The sequence below is a fragment of the Thamnophis sirtalis genome, unplaced genomic scaffold, assembly GCF_051295495.1.
Source record: "Thamnophis sirtalis isolate CommonGarterSnake01/CBP01778 unplaced genomic scaffold, rThaSir2_p1.2 scaffold_6, whole genome shotgun sequence".
Lineage (NCBI taxonomy): Eukaryota > Metazoa > Chordata > Lepidosauria > Squamata > Natricidae > Thamnophis > Thamnophis sirtalis.
In genome coordinates this window covers 5065867-5087070 of record NW_028261386.1, presented here as the reverse complement: position 1 = coordinate 5087070, position 21204 = coordinate 5065867, and the positions used below count along the sequence as shown (strand labels likewise).

At 44.1% G+C, this 21204-nt stretch overlaps 1 protein-coding gene across 2 annotated transcripts in view; it reads left to right on the top strand.

Moving 5' to 3' along the window:
- HNF1B (HNF1 homeobox B) overlaps positions 1 to 19033 on the top strand; it is a 101549-nt gene extending 82516 nt beyond the window's left edge. The window contains exons 6-9 of one of the 2 annotated variants that reach the window (XM_087717139.1): positions 6294 to 6426; positions 9458 to 9634; positions 11565 to 11683; positions 17425 to 19033. In XM_087717139.1, the coding sequence (XP_087573265.1) occupies positions 6294 to 6426; positions 9458 to 9634; positions 11565 to 11683; positions 17425 to 17445 (450 nt within the window). In that variant the 3' untranslated portion in view covers positions 17446 to 19033. The remainder of the gene's footprint in view (positions 1 to 6293; positions 6427 to 9457; positions 9635 to 11564; positions 11684 to 17424) is intronic. The other variant, XM_087717138.1, reaches the window with a different exon arrangement.
- Positions 19034 to 21204: the final 2171 nt, after the last annotated feature.

Sequence of the window (21204 nt, the reverse complement as noted above, 5' to 3'; positions counted from 1 at the left end):
CTACCATAATAGAAAAATTGGTTTCACAGGCTTTGTTGGCTATGAGACATCCCAGCTTGATACCTGATTTACAATGACAAATTTATTAGGGTTGTCCTGAAGAACTGCATAAACAGGAAATAAAAGAAGAAAAAAATGATCTTTGTCTTTTTAGTTATTATTTAGTTACTTATTATTTATTATTTAGTTTAAATAATTATTACAGGCAGAAAGTATAAATTGTTTTCTTCTGTGGACTTCTTGATCTGTCTGAGCTTGGTGGTTTTCTTGTAGATGTTTCATTACTAAACTAGGTAACATCATCAGCGCTGATGGTGTTACCTAGTTTGGTAATGAAATGTCTGCAAGAAAACCACCAAACTCAGAGAGCACAGAGGATCCCACACTTCTGTGATATATAGGAAAACCAATGAAACCAACCTCAAGTGGTAGCTTTTATCCTTCGCTACAACACCTTCAATTCCAGAGGATGGAGTTCTTTGTGTTCTCTGAGCTTGGTAGTTTTCTTGCAGACATTTCATTACCAAACAAGGTAACATCATCAGTGCTAGCAAGGGAGTACTGACACTGACGATGTTACCTGGCTTGATAATCAAATGTTTGCAAGAAAACCACCAAGCTCAAAGAACGCCAAAGATTCCACAGTTCAACCCTGAGCTACAAATATTCTCCTTTATTAGTCTTTTTCTTCTCTTCCCACTTTTTCAGGCAGACTTTCTCCCTTTCTTTCCACCTCTTATTTTCAGGAGAAGAGGATATATATTTTGACTTGTTTATATGCTTGCTGTTGCCTTAATAATAAAGTTAAAGGGTTTAAAGGAAACAAAAATCAAGCACAAAAGGATCTCAGAGCTTACTCCTCGATTTCTCCCTCTTCATAATCCCAACGTGAAAACAGATGCTTTTTCCTGATTGTATTTGTGGTGCAAGGATCTTTCCTACAATATCTGTCCCCTGATTTAATTGGAGGAAAATTGCACGTGCACTTTTTATTCACGATCCCAAACCAGCTAAGAATGGGCACATTGTTTAAGTTTACACCGCTGTCCTGTTGCACACTCATCTCAGAAGTAAAATTAATTGGATTGTCTTCTAAGCAAAATAGGGTTTGGGTGGTATTATCGGGATAGCAAAACTCAAGTTATCGTTTCAAATGTATTCCTAATACAATAGCAGGTTTTTTTTAAAAAAATGTAAACAGATCAGAATTTGCTTTGGAATTTGGCCTATGAATTATTCCGGGGTTTAATTCCTAGAATGTCTTAGGGGTCCTTATTCCAGATCCATAATGGGTTTAAATTCTTTCCCAGTCAGGTGATTTCCCTCCCTTGCTGCATTAATTCATTTTTTTCTTGTCCTAATTGTTTTTCCAAGAGGAGCTGGAGCCTAATGGTGGCTTTTCTCAAATATATTTTGAAGAAATTTATTATGTATGCATGCCTGGTTTAGCTAAGCTGAGGAATGTCTCCTTCCTTGAGGGAAGATCAGAAGGAACGATGTGCTGTGCCGAGGAACATTTTTATTCTCTTTATATTTTATGGGCAGTTTACAGTGTGAAATATGAATGTCAATGATCCCAGGTCAGGAGTTTGGTTCCTAGGAAGTGAAGACAGCTGTATCACAGTGGGGCTAATGAAACAACTTTGTAATTTGTGGAGATAGAAATTGAATAACAGAGTTGGAAGGGACCTTGGAGGTCTTCTAGCCCAATCCCCTGCTTAGGCAGACCTCAACAGAAGGGAGCAGGTTCCCCACTCAGGCCATTAGCATTGTCAGGACATTCCACCTCAAGGGTCACCTCGTGGTCAGTGGGAAGAAGAGGGAAGCCGATGAAGACAAGGGCTGGAAAGCACATTCAGATGTTTATGTGGCTCCTCTCAATGAGCCGGGCTGACTTTTGTCTGCATTTGCCAGTCTCTGATAAATCACAAGAGCTATCTGTCACTTGGAAAAGGTCTTGCCAAGAGTTAGCAAGCTTTGGATTTCCTAGCTTATGCCAAAGGTGCTTTTCCAAAAAGCAACTGGACGTTATAGAACAACAGTTGGAAGGAACCTTGGAGGTCTTCTAGTCCAACCCCCTAAAGCAGAGAACCCTACTCCACTTCAGACAAATGGCTATCCAATCTCTTCTTTAAAACTTCCAGTGTTGGAGCATTCACAACTTCTGGAGGCAAGTGGTTCCACTGATTAATTGTTCTCACTGTCAGGAAATTTCTTCTTAGTTCTAAGTTGCTTCTCTCCTTGATTAATTTTCCATCCATTGCTTCTTGTCCTGCCCTCAGATGCTTTGGAGAATAGTTTGACTCCCTCTTCTTTGGGGCAACCACTGAGATATTGGAAGATTGCTATCATGTCTCTTCTAGTCCTTCTTTTCATTAAACTAGACATACCCAGTTCCTGCAACCGTTCCTCATATGTTTTAGCCTCCAGTCCCCCTAATTATTTTTGTTGCTCTTCTCTGCACTCTTTCTAGAGTCTCTGCATCTTTTCTACATTGTGGTGACCAAAACTGAATGCCGTATTCCAAGTGTGGCCTTACCAAGGCATTATAAAGTGGTATTAACACTTCACTTGACCTTGATTCTATCCCTCTGTTTATGCAGCCTAGAACTGTGTTGGCTTTTTGGCAGCTGTTTCACACGGCTGGCTCATATTTAAGTGATTGTCCACTAGGACTCCAAGGTCCCTCTCACAGTCATAAATATGACATAAAGATCTCATTCTTAGTCCTCTGGTTATTCAACTATTCTCCTCAGTCTTGCTTAGAGGTTTCTTTGAGGTTGATATGAATGTAGGGTTATCAGATATAAATAGCCCTTGACTTACAACCACTTGTTTAATTAAGTTGCAACCTCACTGAAAAAAAAAACATTTTTCACACTTATGACTGTTGCAGCATTCCCATAGTCCCGTGATCAAAATTCAGACGTTTGGCAACTGGTTCATTTTTATGACTGTTTCAGCTTCCCGGAGTGATGTGATCCCCTTTTTCGACCTTCTGACAAGCCAAAGCAATGGGGATTCACTTAACAACCTTTTTACTAATTTAACAACTGCTGAGATTCACTTAACAAATGTGGCAAACAAGCTGTAAAATGGGGCAAAGCTCACTTGACAAATTTCTTGCTTTAGCAACATAAATTCTGGGCTCAACGGTGGTCATAAGTTGAGGACTATCTGTACAGCAGTGTTTCTCAAAGACTTATGAACTGCAACATAGCTGGCTGGGGAATTTTGGGAGTTGAAGTCCGCAGGTATTTAAGTTGTGGAAGTTGAGAAACGCACAGCGTTAGAGGACCGAAAGAGACTTCTGTTGACATCAAGAACACTCATATAGAATAACCAAATACTAGGCACCAAGCCTCATGAACCTCTCTAGAAAACAGTTTTCCCACCACTGTTGATCTTCCCATCCGCCAGCTGGCAGGGTAAACGGAGACCCATCCTTGACCGGTGCCCTCTGTGTGAGCAAAATATGTACTTTCAAAATAGGAAGATGCCACAGTGCCAGACTGCTAGAATCAACAATGAAAACAGTCATTGCTCTGATGCCCAAAAACCTTCCTATGAACACACTTGGCAAAATACTTTCAATTTCAAACATCTATCACTTCGTCTGAAGTCAATTTCTCTCTATTTTTTCCCCCTTTAACTACCTTTATACCTTTGCCCACCACAGCCGAGCCTAACATTTCCGTCGCTAAGCAAGGCAGTTGTTAAGTGAGTTGTGCCCCCCTTTCACGACTTTTCTTTGCCACAGTTGTTAAGCGAATCACTACATTTGTTCAGTGAATCACGTGGTCGTTAAACGAATCTGGATTTTTCCCATTGACTTTGCTTGTTGTGAAGCCGGCTGGGAAGGTCGCAAATGGAGACCACACGACCCAGGGACTGTTTTAAATACACGACAGATACCAAATACCTAAAAAAATTTTTTTCATTTTTTTAAATTTTATTTTATTTTATCAATTTCATATATACATTCACAATTATATGATCTCATAACTGTTATTAATAATATGTATTTATAACAATTTTTCCCTACTGTTAACAATATACTTGAAGATTGCTTTTTTAACATCCCATAGATCCATCTTATCTTACAACGGTCCTACTTCTTCTTCCCTCCCTCTTTCCTTCCCTTGTTTCTTCTCTCCTACTCCCCTTCCTTCCCTCCCTCCTTCCCCTTCCCTCCTTCCCTCCTTCCTTCCCTCCTTCCTTCCTTCCCTCCTTTCTTTTCTCCTTCTCTCCTTCCTTTCCCCCTTCCTTTCCTCCTTCCTTCCCCCCTTCCTTCTCTCCTACATTCCCTCCTTCCTTCCCTCCTTTCTTCTCTCCTTCTCTTCTTCCTTCCCTCCTTCCTCCCCTCCTTCCTTCCCTTCCTTCCCAAACACCTAAATTTTGATCCCATGACGATGAGGATGCTGCAACGGCCTTAAGTGTGAAAACTGGTCACAACTTTTTTCAGTGCTGTTGTAACTTCGAACGGTGACTAAACGAATGGTTGTATTTGTGCCGTTGCAACTACCCTGTTTCCCTGAAAATAAGACCTCCCTGTATAATAAACCCCGTCGGGCTTTTGAGCGCATGTGCTAAAATAAACCCTCCCCAGAAAATAAGCCCTCCCCGAAAATATTGCAACACTGCAGCAGCCTCCTGCACCTCAAAAATAATAAGACCTCCCCCAAAATAAGGGCCAAGCGCTTATTTTGGGGGGGTGTCTTATTTTTGGGGAAACACGATATGAATGGTCACTAAATGAATGGTTGTAAGTCCAGGACTCCCTGTGATGTATCTGTTTTTTTCCTCGTTGTTTGGGCTCTTCTGCAAGGCTTCGGTGGCAGCAAACTTAGAATATTTGAGCAATTCATCTGGTGGGGTTATTTTTCTTGGCCTAGCTTGACTGATTCAAGTCACACTGGATGGTTTTTATGGCCTTCCTTTTCTCTCTCTCTCTCTCTCCCTGGTTGGGGATGCATAGTTCTTGACTGAGACAGCCTGGTCTTCCATCCAGAAAGTCATTTGTTGACGCTTGAATCCAGGGTCAATTGGGCCTCCAGACAGATTCCTACCACCCCCTTTAAATGAAATGTGAGGCTTCCCCCCCCCACCTCAAGTGAAACCTTTGTAGGAGGTTGTGAAGTTAAAAGGAATTTCAAATCAGGCTTAGCAAAGTATCTCAGGGGTTGGAGGAGGTTAGGGTGAGTTTCCCTTAAAGCAAAATGGGAGCCGAGGGCCTCTTTCATCTATAGTAGAAATCTCCAAATATAAGACTTGTGGACTTCAACCCCCAGAATTCCTCAGCCAGCCATACTGCCTGGGGAATTCTGGGAGTTGAAGTCCAGAAGTCTCAAGGTTGCCAATTTTGGAGTCCCTGATCTGCAGGTAGCCTTTGACTTAACAACCATGCTGCCTGGGGAATTCTGGGAGTTGAAGTCCAGAAGTCTCAAGGTTGCCAATTTTGGAGTCCCCGATCTGCAGATAGCCTTTGACTTAACCATGCTGGCTGGGGAATTCTGGGAATTGAAGTCCACAAAGTTGCCAAGTCTGGAGCTCTTGATCCACAGGTAGCCTTTGACTTAGAACCACAGTTGGGACCAGAACTTCAGCCACTAAGCAAAACAGTTCTTAATTAAGGCATATCCAATTTTAGTGTCAACTCACAAAGCATCCCTGACCTGCTCTCAATCTTTTTCCCCCCTGTGGTCATTAAGCGAATCACCATGGTCATTAAGGGACTCTCATGGTTGCTAAATGAATTTTGATCATGTGACCATGAGGATGCTGCAATGGTCATAAGTATGAAATACGGCCATAAGTCAGTTTTTTCAGTGCCGTTGTAACTTCGAACAGTCGCTAAATGAACTGTTGTAAGTTGAGGATGTGTAAAAAGGGCAAAGATGGGCACGCTCCAAATATTTTGGATGAATAAATCAAATCACGTATTGATTGAAATAAGTTTGGATTGTGCTACTCTGCATTAACAAGAGTGGCACAAGGTGGATAATATTGTTATTTATTTATCATATGGCGTATTCACATCATATTTCAGTAAAAAGGAACAGAGGTAAAAGAGAAAGCGCAGAATATAAAAACTGAAATCTTAACAGGAAGATTACAAAGAGATATCTAAGTTACAAATATAGCTTTTTAACTTCATATGTCGCAGCCAGGAAATCAGCAAAATCTCCCTGATAGGCTCGGCTTTGGCACGTTGTTTCTGTGGGTTGATAATATTGCACTGTTGATGGCCTATTCCTGAATTCTGACTTGTTTGTTCTTTCTTTCCTTGACAGATTACAGTTTCTGGAGGTGGGCTCCCCCCAGTCAGTACCCTCACCAATATCCACAGCTTTTCCCATCACACCCCACAACAATCCCAGAACCTCATTATGACACCTTTATCAGGAGTCATGGCTATCACACAAAGTAAGTGCTTTATGAGTTAGACAAACGCCTTCTTGTTCTTAGAATTACTCATGATTACCTCTTTCCTTGTATAGCACCATGAGGAAGCAAAGAGCTTTTTTGCAGAGTCCAAAAGGGCAGGATCCTGTCTGAGAGACTTTGCAGAATATTTACTATCTCTTCCTTTCTTCTTCCTGCAATTGTGACTGCCTATTGTAGCACGGCACTGGTTTCCATGGGTACTAGTCTCCAATTGCTCAGTAAATATGAAGAGAGAAATATTGATTTTGGTGCACTGTGAGAAAAGAAGGAAATTGAGATTTAAAAAAATGAATCCGTGATGAAATCAAGAGGTGAAAGAGAGAGAGTGACAGAAAAAGAAAGAAAGAGAAAGAAAAGAAGGAAGGAAGAAAAAGAAAAGAAAGAAAGAGGGGGAGGGAGAGAGGAAGGAAGGAAAAGAGAGAGAAAAAAAAGAGGAAGGAAAGGAAAGAGAGAAAGAGTGAAAGAAAAGAAGGTAGGAAGTGTTGTAATATAGTTCCTTGTGTAGGTGTGTGTCCTCCATGGCCCAGTTCATACTAGGGCTTGCAGAGTCACGCTGAATCACACAGGAGAAAACAAACTCCTAGAACGCCATAACATCCTGATAGTTCATAACATAACATTCTTACCAATGACGTCCAGGTTTGACCATATATAGACTGAGCAGTAGATTAGAAATTGTACTTTTACAGGCTGTCTTTACCCACATGCTATTGCTCCTCCTGCCTTTGTCCTATCTCAATAAAAGGGGCTACCAGACCCCCAATCTGGGTCGTCGCTCCATCCCGAGAAAGGTTGTCTCCTATCTTTTCTCAACATTGGCCTCATGGGTGAACCACGGGAACGTTACAAGGAAGGAGGGAGGGAGAGAGGAAGAGAGAGAAAGAGAGAAGGGGAGAGAGAAAGGATGGAAGGAAAAGAAAGAAAGAGAGAGTGAAAGAAAGACAAAAAGAAAGACAGATAGAAAGGAAGGAAGGAGGGAGGGAGAGAGAAAGGGAGAGAAGGAGAGAGAGAAAGGGAGGAAGGAGTAGAAAAAGATGAAAGAAGGAAAGAAGGAAAAGAAAGAAAGAGAGAAAGAGAATGAGACAATACTTTTTGTGCCTCATCCCAAAATGACTTGAAGGTTGAGGAACTCTGCTAGAGGAGAGGTGATCAAAAAATGAAAATGGTGGCCCACATCTCCGGGTTAAAGCCCTATCCCCTTTTTTTATTTTGCAAAAAGGGAGAGAGCTTCAATCATGTCATTCCAATAATAGTGATTTAAAAAGTAGTACTAAAGGTGTTTTTCAAAACGCTATTGGGCTTTCTTTCTTTCTTTTTCTTGAAGATCTTTCGCTGCTCATCCAAGAAGCTTCTTCGTTTCGGTCTGAATGGTGGAGAATAGAAGGATTTATTCCCCATCGTTCAGTCAGAACTGAAGAAGCTTCTTGGATGAGAAGTGAAATGTCTTCAAGGAAAACCAAAGAAAGCCCAGCTGCCTTTTGAAAAAGCACCTTTGGGACAACCATGACATGGATGGATGACAGACAATCGCCATAGACATTTAAAAGTGGTAGTAACCCCTAACTAACCTTGGTTGATACTGGGAGTTAAATCAAGTGGAACCTGATTCGTGAGATGGTGAAGAATCCTAGCTTTATTTTAAATTATGCTTGGAAGACCAAATTCTTGCTCCAGATTCTGGATTGTGGGGATGTGAGATTCTGTCAGGCGCATTATGGATTTTAGTGGACATTTGTTCCTCCAGGTCAGGGGTCAGCAAACTGCGGCTCTGGAGCCGTATGTGGCTCTTTCCTCCCTCTGCTGCAGCTCCGTCACCGGTCGATGCCACAATTTTGAGAGGAGCTTCCGGTGGGGGACGGGGGGGGGGGGGGGAGAGAAAAGCACAGTGTGCCAGGAAAAGACTCTATGGTAAGGGGAGGGTTTTCCAGTTGTCTCCACAATTGATAGGGCTTTCGGTTATGACAGGTAGAGGAAAAAGGACGCCGTGCTAGGAGGAGACTCTATGGTGGGGGAACTGAACTTCCGGTCAGCTCCAGAATTGAACAGGGGGCTTCCGGTTAGGACCTTTGTGGCTCCTGGGAAACGGGTCCAAATGGCTCTTTTGAGTGTTTAAGTTTGCCGACCCCTGCCCCAGGTTAACCAACTCCCCTTTTCTGTTTGGTGCTTTATATCCTTCTTTTTCTTTTTTTTCTACAGGTAGTCCTCGACTTACAACCTTCTCTTTAGTGACCATTTGAACTTACCACAGCATTGAAAAAAGTGACCTACGACTGTTTTCCACAATTACACCCATGACAGCAACCCCACAGTCACATGATCAGAATTCGGTTGCTTGGCAACCGGCGTGAGTTTAAGACAGTTGCACTGTCCCAGGGTCATGTGATCACCATTTGTAAATTTCCCAGCTGGCTTCCAACAAGCAAAGAAAACGGGGGGGGGGGGAACCCACACAGTCATTAAGCAAAATGCCATGTGACTGGTATGGGCTTACGACCTTACTTTCACCACAGTTTCTAAGTGAATCACCTACAATTGTTAAGCAAAATGTTATGTGACTGTGAGTTGCGACTTCCCACAGGCTTCCCCGCTGACTTTGCTTGTTGGGAAGCCGGCTGTGTGAAGATCACAAACCATGATCCCAGGACCTTGGGGTTGCTGTGATGGTTGTAAATGTGAGGACCGGGTGTACAGTTATTTTTTTCAGTGCCATCGTAACTTTGAACACGGCTGTTATTAAAAGAATCACACCATTATCCAAAAACAACCCGCGAGAGATTGTCTTTTAATTACCTTTAGCCAGAAGCAACCAAACATCTTTAACTGATATCAACAAAAAGACAATCACGCGCCAATTAAAAAAATAATGCCCTGGAAAAATCAGGTTCCAGACTATTCAAATTGAGAAATTTCATCTTGGAAAATTGTAGAGAGGCTGTGCTTGTTACAGGGAAAATCCGAAGACTTTGCAGTTTCGTAATCAAACGCCTCTGATTGTCTCTTTGTCTTTCAGGCCTAAACAGTTCGCAGGCCCAGAGCGTCCCCGTTATCAACAGCGTCGCCCTACAACCGGTCCAGTTCTCCCAACAGCTGCACAGCCCACACCAGCAGTCAATCATGCAGCAGTCGGCCAATCCGATGGCTCAACAGCCGTTCATGGCGGCGGTGACACAGCTGCAGAATTCACACAGTAAGATTCTTTTGGGGCATTGGCTGAAATAGAAGGGTGAAACCTGGGAGAAGCAACGGTAACAGAGGCTGTAAGCACAGCAAGCTGTTTGCCTCTGTCTCAATCAGGAAGGTAGCCACAACTGTGCAACCCAAAAACCCTTCTGTTTTTCTGATGTACAGGTGATCCCCGTGTACCTGATGTGCTTGCCTCCTGAAATCATGGGTGCTCCAACACTGGATAGAATAGAATAGATTCTAGAATAGATTTGATAACTATTTATCTGAAATGGTATTGGGTTTCCTGCCTGAGCAGGGGAGCGGGAGTGGTTGGACTAAAAGACCTCCAAGGTCCCTTCCAACTCTGTTATTCTATTGGTAATCCTTTTTCTCATATTCAGGTAGTGTTGAGTTTAATTGTTTTTTTCAAACAGATATACTCATAAGAAAAAGACTGTTTGTAAGCTAAGAGCATTCTATCATCATTGGAACCAGCATTCTGCAATGTTTAGCTCCCCATAATTTTTTCTTTATCAAAAAAAGGAAAGAATTTTGCAGCTGGTGAAGTATTATTGAGAACTTTTGTTATACATGATGTCTTAAGGAGTCATGTAGGTAAAATTAAACAGCATAAGTTAAATCGTAGTAGTGGAACAAACGTGACATCTTCAAAAACGTCAAGGGAAGGGACCTTGGAGGTCTTCTAGTCTGACCCCCTGCTTAGGCAGGAAACCCTACACCACTTCAGACAAATGGTTATCCAACATCTTCTTTAAAACTTCCAGTGTTGGAGCATTCACAACTTCTGGAGGCAAGTTGTTCCACTGGTTAATTGTTCTGTCAGGATATTTCTCCTTAGTTCTAAATTGCTTCTCTCCTTGATTCGTTTCCACCCATTGCTTCTTGTCCTGCCCTCAGGTGCTTTGGAGAATAGCTTGACTCCCTCTTCTTTGTGGCAACCCCTAAGATATTGGAAGACTGCTATCATGTCCCCACTAGTCCTTCTTTTCATTAAACTAGACTTACCCAGCTCCTGCAACTATTCTTCATATGTTTTAGCCTTAATAAAAGTTGTTTTATTCCTGATCTGAGTCTGCTTAGCACTTTTATTAACATGAATGCCTCTGAGGTTGGACTTAAAATTACTGAGTTATAGAACTGCAAGGGACATTGGAGGTCTTCTATTCCACTCCCTGCCCAGATAGAAATCCCTAGGTGAAAAGGAAGGAAACATTCCTTTTGTGGGATATCCAGCATTTAATGGATTAGAGCAGGGGCCTCCAAATTTGGCAACTTTATGACTAGTGGACTTCAACTCCCAGCATTCTGGCTGAGGAATTCCAGAAATTGAAGTCCATACATTTTAAAGATGCCAAGTTTGGAGAACCTTGGATTAGGGAATCAATGTTCACAGTCCCATTTATGTTTTTATTAGAATATATAGAATAACAGAGTTGGGAGGAACCTTCTAGTCCAACCCCCTGCCTAGGCAGGAAACCCTATACCGTTTCAGACAGATGGCTATCCAACATCTTCTTAAAGACTTCCAGTGTTGGGGCATTCACAACTTCTGGAGGCAATTCTGTTCCACTGATTAGTTGTTCTAACTGTCAGGAAATCCCTCCTTAGTTCCAAGTTGCTTCTCTCCTTGATTAGTTTCCACCCATTGCTTCTTGTTCTACCCTCAGGTGCCTTGGAGAATAGCTTGACTCCCTCTTCTTTGTGGCAGCCTAATTTGTAATTATAATTATTCTAATTACATATGTTGAGGTTTCCAAAAGTTGCTGAAGGTATAGCAATTTGGTTCTGTTTGGAATAAAATACTCGGTGGGAGGGCAATTTATGGCTGTAGTCTGAAATCATTGTCAGTCTTTTGTCTTTGTCTCTAACACACACACACACACACAAACACACATAGAGAGTAAAGAATGACTGTTGGCCTTTTTCCACAGTGTACGCGCACAAGCAAGAACCTCCTCAGTATTCCCACACATCACGGTTTCCTTCAGCGATGGTGGTCACGGATACCAGCAGCCTCAGTTCACTAACCAATATGTCTTCCAATAAACAGGTAAACTGATGTAATGTTACTGTGGAAAATTAATATAGGCGGTACTTGACTTACGACCACAATTGGAATCAGCCAAACACCCTAATTTTGATCGCATGAACATGGGATGCTGCAGCAGTCGTAAGTGCATGGACCGGTTGCAGGAGGAATTTGAATTGATCAAATGACTGTCTCATTTTTGTGACCATGAGGACATAGGACCATAATGGGAAGGCCCCATTATGGCCGTATTTTGAGGAATACTTGTAGGGTGAAGTTCAAGAGCTAAGGCATTCAGTGGATGTCAGTGGATGAATAACAAAATAACAGAGTTGGAAGGGACCTTGGAGGTCTTCTAGTCCAACCCTGCTCAAGCAGGAGAACCGATACGATTTCAGACAAATGGCTGTCCAATCTCTTCTTAAAGACTTCCAGTGATGGGGCATTCACAACTTCTGGAGGCAACTTCTGTTCCACTGATTAATTGTTCTAACTGTCAGGAAATTTCTCCTTAGTTCCAGGTTAGTTTTCTCCTTGATTAGTTTCCATCCTTTGCTTCTTGTCCTGCCTTCAGGTGCTTTGGAGAATAGATTATTCTTTGTGGTTAGCCTCTTAAATATTGAAAAACTGTTATCATGTCACCCTTAATCCTTCTGTAGGAAGTTATCACCCAGCCCTCTCCCAGAAAAATGAAATATCCTAGGAAATATTGAAAAGGCAGAATATTTCTCTGGATGTGAAAAGAAAGAAACAGGTTTTAAAAGACAGAATAGCTGCCTGTAGCTTCCTGCCCATCCCCACTTTGTCAATGGGCCATTAAGAAGGCCAAGCTAGTCCACTTTACATAATAAATGCTTCTCCACTTCAGCTCCAGGGGGATGGGATTAAAGCATGATAATATTGGCCCCAACTAACCACTTGGCATCTGAGAACTCAACCAAACCTGGATTCAAAACACAACCTAGAGAATTGCCTCTGCATGGCCCCATGGGAGTCTGACAACCAATCAGAATACATTTCTTACACAGGAACAGGAAACAGAGAGGTGGGACTGAACAGGGTATAAAAAGCCTAGCAAGCCCCTCCCTCAGCCCTTCTCTTCTTCTCCACCAACATTGAAGCATGTGATCACCTTTTCTGTTCAGGGCTCAAGCCATGTGGTCCTGTCCACCAATAAACCATCTTTCCAAGCAGCCTCCATGTCTCCAGTGTCTTTTTCCCCACTTGGAGCTGAACCCAGAAGGACATTTCTTTCATCACTTCTTTTCACCAAATTAGATGTACCCAGTTCCTGCAACCCTTCTTTGTGTGTGTTTAGCCTCTATCTCCTAACCACCTTTGATACTCTTCTCTGCACTCTTTCTAGAGCCGAGGTGGCGCAGTGGTTAAATGCAGCACTGCAGGCTACTTCAGCTGACTGCAGTTCAGCAGTTCGGCTGTTCAAATCCCACCAGGCTCAAGGTTGACTCAGCCTTCCATCCTTCCGAGGTGGGTAAAATGAGGACCCGGATTGTTGTTGGGGGCAATATGCTGACTCTGTAAACCGCTTAGAGAGGGCTGAAAGCCCTATGAAGCGGTATATAAGTCTAACTATTGCTAGAGCCTCAAATTCTGCATAAGGGAGAGCAAATTACACAGAATGTCAGACTAGGCACAAGCTGTTTTTAGCTAACAGTGAGAAGGACCAGAAAAACCCAGCTCGGTGCTGGATTAAAAACCAGGAGACCGTGAGTTCTAGTTCCACCTTAGGCCCAAAAGTTGACTTTGGACAAGTTGTTCTCTCAAGCCAACACATCTCAAAGGGTTACTGTGGTAGAGAAAACAGGAGCCAACATTATTATGTTTGCCGTCTTCACAGTACAAAATAAAAGTGGGGTATAAATCTAATAATATGAAAGAATCCAAAAAAAGCGAATCTTTCAGAGGGATTAATCCTAAACGGTTCTATTTTTTTCCTCAGCAATTGGATAGAAGAAGAAATTAGCTAACTTTACACAAAGTGTGTGTGTGGGGGGGGAAACACCCATGAAGGCATCCTGGTTTTTACACTTCTTGATATTATAGCACTTTAGCGTCTTTATGAAAAATAAACCCGAGAGTCCTTTGGTGTAAACCTGTCTGCTCCTTTTTTTTTTTTTTGCAATGAAAAATCGTTCTAGAGCTGACAAAAAACACACACACACCTTTTTTCTTCCTTTTTTTCATTTTTCAAAGGCAGCTTTGCAGACTGTGGGAAATATGTGGCCTCTATCGATCCTTAGATAGCTTGAAGAGAAAACCTTGAACTTCTCAACAGATAAGCTGGCATGTGGGGCTTTCCCCCCCCCTCCCCGCCCCCTTGGATAGACTTGTGCCAAAAATCGTAATAATGGGGTGTGTTCACCAATGTTTGGAATGCACTTTTGAATTCTGATGCAGGTAGTCCTCAACATACGACCACGATTGAGACCAACATTTCTATTCTTAAGTGTGTTTTATTACCTTTCTTGCAGTGGTGGGTTACAACTTCTGGAGGCAAATTCTGTTCCACTGATTCATTGTTCTAACTCTCAGGAAATTTCTCCTCAGTTCTAGGTTGCTTCTCTCCTTGATTAGTTTCCACCCATTGCTTCTTGTTCTACCCTCAGGTGCCTTGGAGAATAGCTTGACTCCCTCTTCTTTGTGGCAGCCCCTAAGATATTGGCAGACTGCTATCATGTCTCCCCTAGTCCTTCTTTTCATAAGGCTAGACATACCCAGTTCCTGCAACCGTTCTTTATATGTTTTAGCCTCCAGTCCCCTCATCCTCTTTGTTGCTCTTCTCTGCACTCTTTCCAGAGTCTCAGCATCTTTTTGACATTGTGGCTCCAGTGAGGAAGTAATATGCTTCGGGTGGATTTTGGGGGGGAAGGGGGCGGGTTGATTGTTTGAAAGAACATGCTGCTAAAATATATGCATAAAGACCATTTTCTTAATTGGTCATGGCACAAAGCAAAGGTGGAGAAAGCTGACTGGCTTGAAAACCTGCAGGGATGGTGGAAACAGCACCAAATCACGGAAATCATCCTTAATCATGTCTCCCCTAGTCCTACTTTCTATTAAACTAGACATACTCAGTTCCTACATAAAACACATTTATATGTTTTAGCCTCCAGTCCCCTAATCATCTTTGTTGCTCTTCTCTGCACCCTTTCTAGAGTCTCCACATCTTTTCTACCTCGTGGTGACCAAAACTGGATGCCGTATTCCAAGTGTGGCCTTACCAAGGCCTTATAAAATGGTATTAACCCTTCACGTGATCTTGATTCCATCACTCTGTTTATGCAGCCTAGAACTGTGTTGGCTTTTTTGGCTGCTGCGGCACACGGCTGGCTCATATTTAAATGGTTGTCTACCATTTAATCACAAAGACTTGTCCAGGCCAGGAGTCAAGACTGACTCATAGGTGCGAAAAAAATGTAGATGCTACGTGGCTTATTCCAGTAAATGCAATATCCAATATTTTCACACGAAAGATGGAGCAGTAGGAGCCTCTAACCCGCCTATCTCCATCAGTCAGGCAGTCACGCGCATCCAGGCTCCAGGAGGAGACCATTTCCTTAGCAGGCCTTGCTGATTCATCTAGCATGCACTCAACCCTAACTTTGCCCTTGATAGATGATTCTCTCCGGCCCGCCCGTTAACTTTGATGCTGGCTTGTTCAAACAAGCTTGCCCGCGTTCAGGAAGCATTTCCTTCATCAAAACCTTAGCAAGACACGACTTGTTGAGCCTTTGCTCGTGATCCTGAGAAGCAGGGAAGAAAATTCAGTTTCCTAGCTTTGAAAAAAAAAGGTTGTCGGCCGTCATCTTGATGGCGGTCAACATTTGGGCATTTCTGCTTTGATCTTCTTCAGATAGGCTTCCTGTCAGCTCAGCGCTAAATCTCGGCACACAGGGTTTGCTAGCTGAAAAACACAAGAGCGCTACATGGAACCAAAAGAGGAAGAGGGAAAAAGAAGCAAATTACCATATTTTTCGGCATATAAGATGCACCTTCCCCCCCCCCTAAAAGAGCGTCGAAATGTTGGTATGTCTTATACTCCGAATACAGCAATTTTTCACCTCCCAAAGCCCATTTTTGTGAAAAACGGGCCATTTTTTTTGCAAAAACTGAAGCCTTTTTGCCTTCCCTCAGGCCCCACCAACACTCTGCAGGCTTCAGGGGGAAGGCAAAAACGCTTCCATTTTTTGCAAAAAGCACCTCGTTTTTTTGCCCGTTTTCCACAAAAACGGGGGTGTTTTTGCCTTCCCCCAGCCCTGCTGAAGCCTGCAGAGTGCTCCTGGGGGCCGGGGAGAACAAAAACTTTTTTTCTTACTTACCTCTTCGAAATCTTGGTGTGTCTTATACCATGGTGCGTCTTATAGTCCAAAAAATATGGTATTGTATTACAGATAGTCCTTAACTTACATCCATTCATTTAGCGCCCATTGGAAATTACAAAAGCTCCAGAAAAAAGTGACATGATGATTTCACAAATTGCAGCCTCATGGTCATGTGATCAAAACTCAGATGCTTGCAACTGGCTGGTATTTATGACGGTCGCAGCGTGCCGGGGTCACGTCATCCCCCTTTGCGAATTTCTGACAAGCAAAGTCAGCGGGGAAGCCAGATCCACTTAACAACCCGTGTTTTAACAACTTAATAAGTGCAGGATTCACTTAACAACTGTGGCAAGAAAGACCGTAAAAACGGTACAGAAACCGTTTAACAACCGTCTTGCTTAACAATGGAGATGTTGCTCTCAGTTATGGTCGTAACCTTCCCAGCCAGCTTCTGATAAGCAAAGTCACCTGGGGTGGGGGGGAGGGGAAGTCTGATTTGCTTAACAACCGCATGAGTCACTTAACAAACGCAGTGGTTTGCTTAACAACCGTGGCAGAAAAAAATCATAAAACGGGGCAAAATTCACTTATCTTGCTTAACAGCAGAATTTAATTTTGGTCGTAAGTTGAGGAAGACCTATATTATGTTCGATCTTATATTTCAGTGTTGTGTTTCCCGCCTCAAAAGGATAGGAACTGGGTCAATTCAGAGAATAATTGATGAGTTACAGGCCCCCCGTAGGCCTTACTCCAGTAATGGCTAACATTTTTGTTGTCGTGTGCCAACCCTCCCTCCCCACGCACGAATGACACCCCCCCCCATTTTGGACCTAGTAGGCCTCCCTGCAGCCTCCTGGGCGCAGAAATGGGCCGTGGGGGGGGGAGTGCTTCACCAAGCACCCCCGAGCCCCTGCGCATGCACGTAGGACCCCCACGCCTCCATGCGTGCATGCATGACCCTCCCATGCATGCATGTAGGACCCAAAAATCAGCTGGCCAGCGGGAGGCACGCATGCGCAGTGGAACTGAGCTGGGGCGACGGTTCGCGTGCCCACAGAGAGGGCTGTGCATGCCACCTGTGGCACACATGCCACAGGTTTGGCATCACAGCCTTAGTCTGCTCATCCACAAATAAATAAATCAGAGCTGGAAGGGACTTTGGAGGTCTTCTAGTCCACTCCCCTGCTCAAGCAGGAGACCCTACCTATACCATTTCAGGCAAATGGTTGTTCAATCTCTTTCTTAAAAACCTCCAGTGTTGGAGCATCCACAACTTCTGGTGGCAAGTTGTTCCACTGGTTAATTGTCCTCACTGTTAGGAAGTTTCTCCTTCATTCCATTGATTAGATTCTCTCCTGGTCTAAGTCGCTTCCTCACCTTCTAATCACTGCTAACCTTCTTTTTCTTCTCCCCCCGCAGTGTCCGTTACAAGCCTGGTGATACTCCGTCCCATTCCCTGTGCCTTTAGCAACTGGAAATTATTTTTCCACAACATCCTGCCTGGCCACCATGAGATCTGGCGGAAGGCTGCATCAAAGGCCGAGTAGCTTGCTTAGCTCGATCCCAAAGAGATCCCAGGCTCAGCCTGGAAAGAAGATTAGAAGTTTCTGTGCTGCTGCTGTTGTAGCTCTCTTCGAGGGATCCGGAACGGTGGTCAGCCGGACGAAGCGTTTCCCGTGGTGTTTCCCAAGACGTATCGCTTCAAAATATGCCGAAATATTTTCCTTTTGGGGGGGCATTGTTTGTTTCTTACCAACACCGGAACAAAATGGATGCCGAACGAGAAGCTTTGGAAAAGAACCTTAAAGCTGGAGATCAATCATATTTATAAAGTGACCTACTTCTACTGGAGAGGACCAGAGAGAGGACTTGGGGCTGTGACGTCAGGTTGCGAAGGGGGAAACCATCTGTGCTGTTGAACGGAACCTACTGAACTGTATATATGAGGAGCTCGGTATTCCGGCTCTCCCCTCCCTTCCCCTACACCTACCCGCAGAGATTTATATTAAACTTAAAGTTAATGTTGTCTATCAAATGGATGTATTAAGAAATTAAGTGCAATGCCACCTGTATATAGGATCACGAAGCCTCCTATTACGTCTCTCTTCATTGTTGTATTTTGTGTTTTTGTAAGGACAGGATTTATGTTGCAACATTTTGGATTGGCAGATCAGAAAAATCAAAGGGAAACAAAAATATTTGGGCAAAGCAACATTGATTTGTGGGGAAGGTTGTTGAGAAGGTGGTGGCCTTTCAGCTCCAGCGGTCCTTGGAGGAAGCCAGTTATCTTGATCCATTCCAGTCTGGCTTCAGGCCTGGCTACAGCACAGAAACCACTTTGGTCGCATTGACCGATGATCTCTGGAGAGCCAGGGATGGAGGCCACGCCTCCATCCTGGTACTCCTTGACCTCTCTGCGGCTTTTGATACCATCGACCATGGTATCCTTCTGCGACGACTGCGGGAGGTGGGGGTGGGAGGCACTGTTTTACGGTGGTTCTCCTCTTACCTCTCGGACAGGTCGCAGTCGGTGTTAGTCGGAGGGCAGAGATCGACCCCTAGGCCCCCTAACATATGGGGTGCCGCAGGGTTCGGTCCTGTCCCCCCTACTTTTTAATATTTACATGAAACCGCTGGGCAAGATCATTCGACGGCACGGGATAAAATACCACCAGTATGCGGACGATACACAGTTGTATCTGTCCGCCCTGTGCCAACTCAATGAAGCGATGGACGTGATGAGCCAGGGCCTTGAGGCTGTTAGAGACTGGATGGGGGTTAACAAGCTTGTACTCAATCCAGATAAGACCCAGTGGCTGTTGTGCTTCCCTCCCACTAATTGGCCAAGTGTTCCATCTCTCAGGCTGGGGGGGTCAAATACTACGCCCCTCAGACAGGGTCCACAACTTGGGAGTCCTCCTGGACCCACAGCTGACTTTTGAACACCATTTGTCAGCTGTGACCAGGGGGGCATTTGCCCAGGTTCGCCTGGTGCACCAGTTGCGTCCCTACCTGAACCGGGAGGCTCTCACAACAGTCACTCGTGCCCTTGTGACCTCTAGGCTGGAGTACTGCAATGTGCTCTACATGGGGCTGCCCTTGAAGTGTATTCGGCGACTTCAGCTAGTCCAGAATGCAGCCGCGCGAGCGATCGTGGGTGCACCTCGTTTCACCACGTAATACCTATCCTCCGCGAGCTGCACTGGCTGCCTGTTGATCTCCGGGTGCGCTTCAAGGTGCTAGTTGTCACCTACAAAGCCCTTCATGGTATTGGATCTCGGTACTTGAGAGACCGCCTACTGCCAATTACCTCCACTAGACCAATAAGATCCCATAGATTAGGCCTCCTCCGAATTCCATCAGCCGGTCAATGTCGACTGGCAACTACCCGGAGGAGAGCCTTCTCGGTGGCTGCTCCGACCCTCTGGAACGAACTCCCCGTGGAGATTCGTACCCTCACCACCCTCCAGACTTTCCGCGTAGCCCTTAAAACCTGGCTGTCCCGACAGGCCTGGGACTAAAGACTTCAACCCCACCCGAATAGTATGACTGTTGTGCTTTTTTAACGATGTATTGTCTTCATGTGTATAACTTGTTTTGTCCTTCCCTCCCCCTGAACTGTGAGCCTCCCTGAGTCCCCTCAGGGAAAAGGGCGGCATACAAATAAAGTTAAATCCAAATCCAAAATTTATTGGCACGCCACAAATTAGCAATAGCAGTTAGACTTATATACCGCTTCATAGGGCTTTCAGCCCTCTCTAAGCGGTTTACAGAGTCAGCATATCGCCCCCAACAATCCGGGTCCTCATTTTACCCACCTCGGAAGGATGGAAGGCTGAGTCAACCTTGAGCCTGGTGAGATTAGAACCGCTGAACTGCAGATAACAGTCAGCTGAAGTGGCCTGCAGTACTGCACCCTAACCACTGCACCACCTCGGCTCATTGGCCTTTTTTTTTTAAGCTTTGGGCTGGCTAATTTCAAAAAGGGGGACAGGAAGCAGAATTTGGATGTTGGGAAAGGAGGCATTGAGTATTTAATGCCTGAACACTTAACCTAGTGGAAGAATTTAAATCCATTTTTGGGGCGTGCGTAACCTAAGCGAGGCGAGTTGATGTAGCTAGTCCTCAACCTATGGCCGCATTTGGAACCAGAGTTTCTGTTGAAAAGCAAGCCGGTTGTTAAGTGAATCACGGCTGATTTTACAACTTATTTGGCCACAGTCGTTACGTGAATCACTGTGGTTGTAAATGAATTCTGGGTTAAGCAAATCGGGCTCCTCCCATTGACTCAACTTGTCCCACCCTGACTGCGAAGATCACAAACTAACCCCAGCTTAGCGCACAGGTAGTCCCCGACTTACAACCACAATTGAGCCCAAAATTTATGTTGCTATGCGAGACATTTGTTAAGTGAGTTTTGCTCCAATTTTACGACTTTTCTGGACACAGTTGTTTAGTGCAGTGGTTCCCAAACTTGGCAACTTTAAGACTTGTGGACTTCAAGAGCTGCCTGGAGAATTCTGGGAGTTGAAGTCCACAAGTCTTAAAGTTGCCAAGTTTGGGAACCACTGGTTTAGTGAATCACTGCCAGTTGTTAAATGAATCTGGCTTCCCCATTAACTTTGCTTGTCAAAAGTTTGCAATCCAGATTCATTTTGCCATTCTGGATGCTGCAACCAACATAGCAATAGCAATAGCAATAGCAGTTAGACTTATATACCGCTTCATAGGGCTTTCAGCCCTCTCTAAGCGGTTTACAGAGTCAGCATATCGCCCCCACAGTCTGGGTCCTCATTTCACCCACCTCGGAAGGATGGAAGGCTGAGTCAACCTTGAGCCGGTCAGATTAGAACCGCTGAACTGCAGATAACAGTCAGCTGAAGTGGCCTGCAGTACTGCACCCTAACCACTGCGCCAGTTGCCAAATGTCCAAATTTTGATCATGTGACCATGGGAATGCTACAATGGTCACCGATGTGAAAAACCGGTCATGTCACTTTTTTCATTGCTGTTGTAATTCCGAACAGTCACTAAACCAAGGATTGTAAGACTACCTGTATTTTGCCTTAATGTATCTAACATGTCTTTATTGAACTGTATTGTCTAAACACAAGTAATGAATTGGTTCACACTTTGCACTAAACCATGGTTTGCTTATCCATCGTTTATTGCATCATCTGTTGATTGTGGCTTTATACA